This window comes from Corticium candelabrum, chromosome 8 (genome assembly GCF_963422355.1).
Source record: "Corticium candelabrum chromosome 8, ooCorCand1.1, whole genome shotgun sequence".
Classification (NCBI taxonomy): domain Eukaryota; kingdom Metazoa; phylum Porifera; class Homoscleromorpha; order Homosclerophorida; family Plakinidae; genus Corticium; species Corticium candelabrum.
In genome coordinates this window covers 1,056,671-1,068,719 of record NC_085092.1, presented here as the reverse complement: position 1 = coordinate 1,068,719, position 12,049 = coordinate 1,056,671, and the positions used below count along the sequence as shown (strand labels likewise).

General features: G+C 41.7%; 1 protein-coding gene across 1 annotated transcript; it reads left to right on the top strand.

Moving 5' to 3' along the window:
- The first annotated feature begins 4,819 nt into the window (after positions 1-4,819).
- On the top strand, positions 4,820-8,620 carry LOC134183626 (uncharacterized). Its single transcript, XM_062651210.1, has one exon. It carries the CDS (start codon positions 4,820-4,822, stop codon positions 8,405-8,407), a length of 3,588 nt encoding a protein of 1,195 aa, XP_062507194.1. The 3' UTR covers positions 8,408-8,620.
- Positions 8,621-12,049: the final 3,429 nt, after the last annotated feature.

Genomic DNA, 12,049 nt, shown 5'->3' with positions numbered 1-12,049 from the left:
GTGACAAAGGACCTCAGCATATCGCTCGGGAAACCAAAGAGTTCGCCAAGGCTTATGGATTTGTCATAATAACCAGCAGCCCTAGGTACCCGCAGAGCAACGGACTCGTGGAGTGGATGGTCAAATCCATCAAACAGCTACTGACAAAGGCGGAGGACCCACATCTCGCGCTGCTGGCTTACAGATCCACGCCTCTGCCTTGGTGCACTCTCAGTCCTTCAGAATTGCTCATGGGAAGACGATTGAGAACAACGATGCCACAGTCGACAGCACAACTCACCCCACACTGGGATTATCTGAGGAATTTTTGTGAAGCAGACAATCTTTTCAAAAGTAAACAGAAGAAGAACTTGACTCCAGGCATCGAGCTAAAGACGTGCCCCAACTACAAAAGGACATGGAAGTCTGGATAACGTCAGGTAAAGAGCTAGCTCAAGGGACAATCGTCTGTCCAGGCCACACTCCACGATCCTATGTCATCAAAACAGAAAACGGGGAGGTGAGGAGAAATAGAGGACATTTGAAAGCCATCCCAAAGTTTGGCATTTCACTTGAAATCGAAACTCCCCAGAATACGGAAACTGGTCAAACAGCACCAACCAGGCCACAAACGAGAAGCCAGACTGGTTGTCAAATAAAGAGGCCGAAGAAACTCGACCTGTAAGGGAGATGTGGAGTGACTCTATTAATAGCGTAGTGACACGCATGCGAAACTATTGTATCTTCGTAGTGTGTTGAGTGCTAGAGTGTTACAAACAGTATATCACCACACACTCCAACTCCGTTTACTGGCGAAGACTTGATGAATTATAAGAGCCTCGAGTCTTACCAACGGTTTGTTGCTGGACGGTTGAGAGAAACTATCGTGCATGTGCTTCCTGATGCTGGTAAAAACAGACTTGTTACAGCAAAGGTATAAAATGTAGTAGCACTGTCTATCTAAAGTCCGTTCACACAATTCGCGCGGTGTGTGAAAATTTGTAGATCTCGGGATTCCGAGCACGTACAAGCATGAAATTGATATGTACAGTAAGCACGCGAGGAGGTGGAGACAATGGTGAATAGGGCACAGACACACATGTACGATGAACGGACTTTAGTACCGTAATAATACTAATAGATTCTAAGAACACCACACTACGAGTCTATACCGTCTTCACAGGTAAACCATTCCAGCGATTAAGTGAAAAATCTTTACGTCCATGGACAGCAGCTCAGGCAACAGGGAAGATCCTAGCTCCTCATTGCAACTGCATGGCAGGACTAGAGGAAAGTTGTTCTCACGTGGCTTCTCTACTATGGGCCATTGAAGCAGAGATTCGGATAAAGAATTCAATGACAGTGACTCAGAAAAAGGTGTACTGGATTCAGCCTCCGGCTATGGAAGTACCCTACGCTCCCATTCGTTTGATCAACTTCCAGGGCAAGAAAGTTGCCATCAGAGCTTTGCAAAACCATCACTCACCAAATGAAGAGTAGCCACAGACAGCGCAACCTGCAAAGCGATCTAAAAACACAGCTGTTCTACTGAGGAAGAAAAATGCCAATTTATGTCCTTACTCCCTTCATGTTCAGCGAAACCTGTCATTTTGTCTCTAGTAAAGGACTACCACATGGACTATATTCCAAACGCTTTGCAAGAAGACTTACCTCGGCCTCTTTTAGAACTATACAAGCCAGAGTATATCACCTGCAACTTTGCTGATTTGCTGTCAATGGCAGAAATATACGCCTCTCTGTTACCTCTGAGCAGAGCAAGGTTATCGAGGAAAAAACAAGAGAATAGTCCAAGTCCAGCTTTTGGTTTAGAATGCGATCTGGCAGAATAACAACTTTTAAGTTAAAAGCTGTTCGTTGTACAGATCCGTCTATGCCATCCACTAGTCTTGTTATGTCCATATACCATCCAGAATTACACAAATTTTAATCTATAAGCACCAAATGGGGTTGTGAGCACGAGAAAACAGCTAGAGATACCTACATGTCTTCATACAGCAAAGATCATGACAATTTCTCTGTGTCTGAACGTGGGCTGTTTATCCATCCTCTGTATCCATTCATGGGTACTTCACCGGACGGTGCTGTTGCGTGCTTGTGTTGTGGAGAAGGCATATGTTAAGGTTTGTAAGATTTTGAGAAATTATGTAATTTTGTTATATATTTATTACTTTTGGTTGTCTTTTAGTGTCCTTACTGCAAAAGAAACGATTTATTAAATGATGCCGTCCTTGACAAAAAGTTTTCCTTGGAGGAAGCGCCTCGAGAAAACTTTCAGTTAAAGAAGCGTCACCCTTACTACTACCAAGTATGTCATTTCTTGGCAGTGTCATGAATCACATCCTATCTGATAAATTTTTTCGTATAGGTTCAATGCCAGCTGTTTTGCAGTCAACGAAGTTACTGTGACTTCATCTTATAGACTGGAAAAGATATACTTATAGAAAGAGTATATCCGGATGAAGACTTGTGGACAGATTGTGTGGAGAAAGCTGGTCTATTATTCAGACTGGCTGCCTTACCTGATCTCATTGGCAAGTAGTTTTCACGCATCGATAAACCTCAGGTTGCTTCTCTTCCATCCTCTAGTTCCTCGGCATCTATTACGCAAGGGAATGGCAACACAACTGCATTGTATTGCTATTGCAGACAGCCGGAATGTGGTGACACGGTAGCTAGTGACAGTCCATCATGTCAACACAAGTGGTTTCACTTCACTTGCTTAAAACTTAGTTCTGCTCCAAAGACTGAAAATGGTTTTGTCCCGATTGCAAGAAGCAGCTAAAGAGGCTCAAAAAATTACTTCATGATAGCTTTATTATTTGTTCATTAAAATTCAATTACTGTTTCTGTTTATTAAGATTCAATCAAACTGAAGAGATTCAATCAAACTTCATGATAACTTAATTTCTGTTCACTAAGACTCAATCAAATGGCACCACAGAATTACATAGGTTTACAAGAGAACAACATACATGAACTAGCTTGTCTAACATAGGAATTGAATCAGTTCTGGATATCACAACATCAATTGGCTGTACTGCACTCAACAATCGATATTTTTGTCTCAGTCCTATTACACGCTCAACATGTATTCTCAAATCAACTATTCTTCTTGTTTGTTCAACATTGGTTTCTGTTAGCTGTTTTTTTGCCTCTGGTGGAAGCAGGCACAGAGATTCTTGCACAATACAGGCTAACAGTTTCCTGAATGTCGAACCCTCTGTCTGCCAATACAGTATCTCCTGGAAGAAGATGGTGAAGAATTCTACAGTTGTCTGTAAGTCGCTTATCACTCACTCGTCCTCCCCAACCTTCAGAGATGTAGCTCACACTACCTTCTGCTGTAATTCCAATTAAGTATTTGATTGTATTATGGTGCTTGTATGCAGAGCATGTTTGAGCTCTAGCCAACAAATTAGAGGGGCGTTCTAGAAATATTTCAAAACAGTCTATTATTACTACGCAAGAAGGGCAATGTTTGACAAAGTCCAAAGGCATGGTGACACTAAGGATGTTCCTTTCTGGCCAAAACACGAGATGCTTCAGTCGTATATACATCACATCAATTGTGTGGGAAATATTCGACTGACTGTAGCTGTGTGTAAGTTGAAGCGGTAGGCCAAGTTTTCTAATAACAAGTTAATTAAGTCTTAGCCCCGTAAAAGTCATAAGAAGTTGCTGAAAGGGAGAAGTGAGCTGTGTGACATCAGGTGTGACTCTAGGAAGGTGAGCAAATTGAAAATATTTCCCAACTAGGAAGACCGAATAGAAAGACACTTTCTTGTCATTGTTGCGAAAAGCATTATCTGTCAGTGCAATACTTCGAAGGAAGCTCCTAGCGTCCTCCAGTTGCATTTTGTAATCTTCAAGTTCTGACTCAGCTTTCATGTAATCTTTCATAGTAAGGTCTGTTTGAGCAGCATTCCAATTTCAGCTTCATCACCACCTTCAATCTCATCAACCAACCCTTTCTCCGAGTCTGTGATGTCAATCCTACGTAGTTTTGCATTCCTTTCAACTGCCCTACTGTACCTCTCAACCTTGCCTGCTATAGTTACTGTTTTCTTGACATACCCTTGATTTTTAAATGGAACCCAATCAAGATGTGTAGAGTCGTATAGCTGGCTAGGCTTTCCACTCACGAAATGAACGGAACAGACTCTCACATACCTACCGTTCAGGTTGTACGTCCTGTCGACTAATTGCCTGTAGCCATTCTCGCCGTCTCCGCTCACTTGGTTGCCTTGTCTGCTGTTCCTGACTTTCAGTAATAGTAGACATACGGGAAAAGCTTATCGACTTGTTCCTGCCAGCACGTTTGCCGCAGCCAACAACAGCACAGACGTTCGTCATTTTTACAACGCAAGCTAACTAGATCCAGATGTCCTCTAAGTGGGCCGCCCAAGAAATAAGCCCCGCCTATTGCAAAGGGTCTAAGGGAAACATTATATTTGCCAAATTGGTAATTGGTAAATATTTATACCGCATTGTCATATTTAATTAATTAAAAGCCGACTTCCAACAAATGCCAAGGTCGAATAAAAGCCGAAAATCGAAGACCTCGTTCTGCGTACTTTTAGAGCTGCGCGCGAGCTCTGTTAGGAGATCTGGTATGCGAGGCTTTGCAGTAAAACAAGTCATGTGGCTAATTACTGCGTTCCGCTTATTTTTATTATTTCTTGTCTGTCCACCGATTATATCAGATGCTGTAAAGCGTCGTTACTACATTTCACCTGACGTCTCTAATGACACACCTGCCCCGCCCTATTGCGGCGACAGAACGGCTCCTTGCAGCAGTCTCAAGTCCGTGATTCAAGACATGAGAACCATTGATGTGGACGACTCTACTGATGTGCACTGTTACGTCGTCTTCTCACCGACTGTCCATTTCGTGGAGTACGATACATTGATGGGCGTGGCCATATTTCAGAGCAAAATGAACGTGACCTTGATGGGTGAAGATAAAGATCGCACGAACATAACGTGCACTGGAAACTCAGCTCGTGCAGCTTTAGTTTTTGATGGTTTGATCAGCCTCGCGATCACAAACTTGACATTTACTGGATGCTCTGCACAAGTGAACAGTTTATCGACTTTCTCTGTTGTGTCTGTGAATAACTGCAGGAAGCTGATCGTAAATTCATGCAGATTTGTCGACAATGAAGGAATTGGGATTGAAGTACAAAATGGTTACGACTTTGTGGAAATATCTCATTGTCGGTTTATTGGATCAAATGTTAGTTATTCAGCTGGAGTCAAAATTAGTCTTGATCAACACTTGCCTCCTACATCATATGCAGCCGTGTTGACAATAGAATTCTGTCATTTTTTTAATTTATATTACACAACTTTGACGCAGACAGACATTCATGTTGGAAATGGTGCAGGAATTTGTCTCCAGGGAAACATGATGTACAGGTATTCAGTAAATGTGTCCATTTTCTCTTCAGTTTTCGACAACAACATTGCAGTAAATGGTGCTGGTGTCTACATTAATGTGGACTCATCACCTGATGACTTTCATGTTCTGATTGATGAGTGCATTTTTACCAATTGCCGTACTGAGAGTAATGGCTATGTAGAGCCCCAGGGGCACATTACAAAGAAGGGTTATGGAGGAGCAATTGCACTGTTGATGTCTGGAAAAAGCAAAGGTACTATTGATATAAACAATTCTTTGTTGGATTCAAATTATGCAAATGTAGGAGCTGCAATTGCAGTTTTCTTTGCTGACTATTCTACTGAAATTCAAGTTGCAGTAGCAAAATCAAATTTTACAAAGAATTTGGCTAAACAAGGTGGTGCACTTTCATTGAATAATATCTTGGAAGAGGGACACTGGCCAATGCCAACAATATGCCATGACACATTGTTTGTTGGAAACAAAGTGTTAAGAGGTGGTCAAGGCAGTGCGTTAGTTGCTCTTTATGTTGACGTATCTCTAACTGGTGTGATAAAAGTGACATCCAATAATCGATCTGCATTTCTAATTCTTGGACATTCTTGGGTGACTGTATCTGATTCAGTCACATTTTCTGACAACCATGGTCTGCTTGGTGGGGCAATACACCTGCATGAAAGATCTACAATTTGGGTCCACAAAGGTGCAACATTAAGTTTTGAAAACAACACTGCATATAGTGGTGGTGCTCTGTTTGTGAACAACATTGGTGTATTCAGAGAATGGCGTTTTCTTGGACCTACTACACGGAATCATCGCTGTTTCATAAATCCATTCAGTCATGATGATGTCTACACCTCCGTTTATGATAAACAAAAGCAACTGAACGCAAACATCAAGTTTGTCAACAACAAAGCAGATGCAATTGGTAGAGGTGGAGCTATTCATGCATATTCCTTGGACATTTGCGCATGGCAAGAAGGCAGTGGCTTCAACTTTACACATGCACTCAGATCACCTAGCTTTTCGTATGTCAACAATCAACCTAATGATATTAGGTCTGAAATGGTAACAATCAATGCTACACTGGAAGCTGACATTAGAGACCACATAACCACAAAACATTTGTTGAACAGTGACACTCGATGTCCTGATGATAAAAATGTCTACTGTGTTGCACCCGGTATTTCATATTATCTGGCTGCTACCGGAAAAGATTCTCTTGGTCTTGATGTGATTGGATCAACAATAGTTGAAACAAGTACTAAAAATGATTTAGGTATTTCATCTGCTCATCAGTTGCTAATTTATCCAAACGGTCCTAATAAGGAATTTCAATTTGCAACTGGTTGGACGTTTATTCATTTTTCTGGGTTTAGAACCACCACTTCAGAAATTTCAATTCGACCTCAGATGACATCATTCAACCAGTTCTTTTATGTGAGACTAACGAATTGCTTTGCTGGTTTTAAATATGATCCGCAGTCCCGGACTTGTGTGTGTAACAATAAAGATAGACACACTCATGTCATTGAATGCCATTTCCATGGTGAGGTCAGAGTGGAAGCTGGATATTGGATTGGCCACATTACCAATGGTGGACACCTTGTATCACACAGCTGTCCTGTTGGTTACTGCGTGTGCACTAGTGATAGCTGCTGGTTTGATCCACGTGTTCGACCAGATGCTCAATGTACCAAAGGACGCAATGGAACTCTTTGTGGGAAATGTGCTGAAAGTTACAGTGCAACATTTGGCTCGCTCTATTCCAAATGTCAAACTAACTGTGCTGATCAATACAAGTGGGAGTTTCCTTTACTCTCATTATTATCAGCCTTTGTAGTAGTGGTTGCAGTCTTATTCAACTTAAATGTGGCTTCTGGTGTACTCCGTTCATTTGTGTTTTACTTCCAGATGGTTGGATTTACACTAAATGCAGTTGCGCCGAGTGGAATTCTGTCCCAGAAATGGGTTGCTTACTTTGCTGGCATTGCCAACCTGAACTTCCGAGAGGACATATGTATGTGGGAAAACATGACACCACTCCACAGTACTGTGCTCCAGTACTTTATGCCAACGTGCATCTTTGTCTGTATGGCTATCTTTGTCATCTTTGCTCGAAAGTTTGCTCGTATGGCACGAATTCCTGTCCTCCGTGCTTTCTGGAGTTTACTGACATTGACTTATGTTAGTATATCATACACAACATTTATTCTTTTGCAATGTGTGCCATTAGAAGATGGAGATGATTACTACTGGTATGGAGATGCCACCGTTAGATGCTTTACTGGTGAACATACCAAATTTGCCATTGCTGCTATCATTATTGCAATTTTCTACGTTATTCCATTTCCTTTCTTTGTTGCATTTGGTTTGCCTTGGATTACCAAACTCAAACCAGTATCTGACATCAGTCTTCAAGCTTTCAAAGGGCAGTATTGGTGGGGAGAAGGTTGGAATTTTGGTAGAAGGCTTCTGCTAATTGTTATTCATTGCTTTTCTGGTGAACCACATCTCCATCAGACACTGATGATTATTTTCATTTCTGCTTTTCTTTCATTTCACGGTCAGCTTCAGCCTTACTTTCGTATTCGTGACAATATTGTGGAGACATGTCTTCTTTTCAATCTTGTTGTTGTGAATGCACTGCAGATGTACACATCTCGCACCCCTGTGCCATCCTATATTACAGAAACTCTGTTTCTTGTTCCTTATGCTGCTGCTTTTTTGTGGTTTCTTTTCTATGCTTGGCAGAGATTTAGAAAGAAAGAAGGAAAGGAAGAATGGAAAAGTAAAAGCCGACAAGGAACAAATTCTAGGCAACCTCATAGCCCTGGTAATGCTGAAGTCAGCACAAAAGGTACCTCCGTGGAAATGCAATCCGCAAACATACCTAATGGAGACAAATCAAACCTGTCTGTATCACTTGATAAAGATCAGATAATGGATGAATCAAATGATGCATTGCGTGAGCCTTTGTTGGGCCTTACAAGCAGTCAGCAATAGCATTGATGTTAACGATTTTATAGCTGTTGTTGTATGGCTCTATTCTTACTCAAACAACTGGAAGCAACATGTCTGTGTAGTTATATTTTTTCTACCTACATTTTACTACATGTTTTATATTAATTAGTATTTGTGGTTCTTACATAAACATAAACAGATGAAACTTGTTTATGTGTTATGAAAGATTGCTGATACTATACCAATATACAACTTCTAATACAAACACATCAAACAACTACTTTATTATTGCGACTCTTGCTATTGCTTTGGTAGCAGATGCAACCTCGAATGCTATGTCTGCAGTTGCTCCAATGCAACAATCATAATTAAGCAAATCAAACTAAATCTAGTTATACCATTATTTGAAGACACTTTACCAAAAGCTACTTCACGGCTGGAAGTCTATCAAGCTGACCAGGTAACTTGTCTGGTGGGGTAACTAACCAGTTAACTGGGTCGATACAATATGTCAATAAACCAACTAAAGATCATTTATTATTAGGTACTGTTGTTTCTACGATTTTCTCTGCAATTTCGAGATCTGTACAATGAGGGTAAACTGTATGGAGCACCTGTATGTAACAACACAAATGAAACAATGATCTAATTAACTAGACATGACAAATGCATGTACAATCATAGCATGTCTGTAATGTCATTAAAATCAATTAAATAAATACAAAACGCCAAACTACAACAGTACAGTGTACTAATACTAAACAACAAAATAGTTATTATTATTGTGTCGTTATCCCTCCATGATGGGCAAGTGAGGTCTTTACCCCATCTGGGCGCCCACAAACCCAGCAGGTGAGCCCAGCAGGGTACATGTTTCTGTGTAGTCCACACAGCGATCAATGACTACCCAATTCGATATAGATTGCAGGCTTTACGGTGACCATGAACTCAAAAGAGCACGTCTAATGAATATCGATGTCCACCAGGAAATCGCTGAAGCTGTAGAAACATGAGAAAGAAAGGCAGACAAGTTTCATAATTTACTGTCGTCACTTAACCCCCAAACCATGGAGTGGTAGCCATTGTCGCTATCCACAACACTAGTATTATTATGTCATCATCACCCTCTAAGTAGGGTAAGTAGGGTCTTTACCCTCAACTGGGCGCACACCAACCCCGCAGTTAAGCCTCAGAGTGGTACATGTTTCCGTGTAATCTACATGGTGCTAGTAACTGGCTTATCGATATTGATTGCGTGCGCTACGAGGATTTCGCCAGCTCTAAAAGCATGCCCAGTAGATAAAAATGACTACCAGGAAAGCACTGATCCTCATTGCCAATGTTCCTCATGCCAGATAACAGAAACTTCCCATCGAAGGAAACAAGTCTACTCTCACAGACATAGCCAAAAATAGACAGTGAGAAAGAAGTAACAGACTCGTTTCATTATTGCTGTCGCCACCCAGGATTGAACCCAGGCCATCATGGTCAAACAACCAGAACTCTAACCACTATTGTGTCATTATGCCTCTCCATGATAGGCAAGTGGGGTCTTTACTCCCATCAGGGCGGCCAGCAACCCGGCAGGTGAGCCCAGCAGGGTACATGTTTCTGTGTAGTCCACACGGCGATCAATGACTAGCCAATTCCATAGAGATTGCGGCATTACGGTGACCACGAACACGGTCGAGCACGCCTAATGGATATCAATGACCACCAGAACGTCATCGTCAACGGACCGTTCGCCAGACTCTCCAACGACTGAAACAAGTCATAGTCTCACAAAGCTCTAGAGAAACATGATGGCCTGATTCGCTAGAGGTGCGTAGCTATTCCATGCCTCTCTTGCTGTAGCAATGCATGATTACACTAGAGGACCAAAATATATTTCACTCCAAAAACCAACAAAATTGCAGAACAGAACCATACATCTTCACAGCGGAGATAGATCTCTACGTATGCAAATACCAGTGCTATTACGTAATCTAGTGTTTACCAAAATGAACATAACTAATTCTCACTTTTGCTCAGCACTGTCAACCCTTGATATAACGACATGCTCGGAACCGCCGACTTGGTAAGCCATTGATCAAGTCAAATCTGCGTGGGTGCGAACCTAACTAAGTAACGCGCGGGGCTTCACATCGTGGCCAGAGTAACGCGCGTGAGTCAATAGAATGCAGAGTTGCCAACCAGGAATACACTGACAATGCGTGAGATCTTTGATGTTCATCAGTACTTAATTACAGTCTTAAATATGCATATGAGAGTGGCCACAAACAACTAAATACCTAAATTTTTACAAACAGTAAACTACATAGCTCTCCCGTTGAGTCTGGATATGTACAGGGTGCAATGTATTGGACTTTCGGATCCGGAAGTCGAAGAGGGGGAGGGACTGAATGCTCGGACTGGATGCGCGGACTCTAGAGTAGTAGAATTGGCTGATCGAATATCTTTGACAGCTTCAGAACTAAACTTGCTTAGGGTATCTAGATTCATCCTCCTGCTGGGTGTTCACTGTTGGTCGCTTTCTCGAGATCGCGTAGCGTAATACTGCTTATATTTGCATAATTACACGTATCGCGCGCAGTAATATACGGGACTATTTTATCTATCCTCGATTTCCGGACTAAATTATCGCAAGCGCAGGCGTTTGGGAGTTCAGCTGTTGGTTATTCGTGATCATCGATCACTTTACGGCAGTCTCGTTAGATTTTAATATCAGGGGTGTCCGTCCAACTGCCGTCATGTCGCCAATTCTGGCGACAGAGGTCGTGTGACGTCACGATTTGGCGACAGACTATCCAAATTTTGGCGACAAGAGTTCTGACTTCAGCATCAACTAAGTAGGTGGCTACAGGAAAAGATGTGGTAAAGCACGTGATGTTAAAGCTCGCGCGTACACCACGCGAATTGCAAGGAAGTGTGTGGCCATTTTAGATATAAATTTGGTGGCAAGCATGCAGCATCCGGGTACTGGTGATTGCGGTTCTGGCACTGCTCGTCAAGCCGCAGTGATCAACGAAACCAAAATGCAGTCGACGTGCGAAAAGTCGTTCAGCCTCTTTCATTTCTCATTCTCTAGTTACAGATAGCTCAGTCAAGATGCTGCTATTATAACAATTTTTTGTTTGATTTTGATCATTCAGGTTTCTGACTCAGTCTCTGAACCTAGTCCTAAAGTGGCTAAGGTGATAGTGAATGAGAAACGAAGTTTCAAGGCTGAATGAACAGATGAGTTCTTGATGGACGAAAGACACCAAGGAAATGATGACGTGCATGATTTACTGGCAAACTTTTGACTGTTCTGGTAATTCTGGTCCCAGGCTAGATACTATCAAGAAGCATCACAAGAGGAAACATGACGAACTGAAAGGTTATGATGTCAGTAGGAAAAATTGATTATTAGGAAATATGTCAAAGAAAGGAAGAGTCACAAAAGAAATGAGGAAGCTTACAACACCCGACTGGCTTTCAAAGGTTTGCTCCTTACAAAATGGCTTTCATTATTGGTCAATATAAACAACCACTTTCTGACTGCCAAATGCTTATGGAATTTGCAATGTCTGCTGACCCAAACTCACCGGTCTTTGCAAGGATGCACTCTAGCAGACAAACAGTTACTCGTAGAATGGTAAACATTCATGATTATATTATGAAAGAAATACACAATGATGTCAA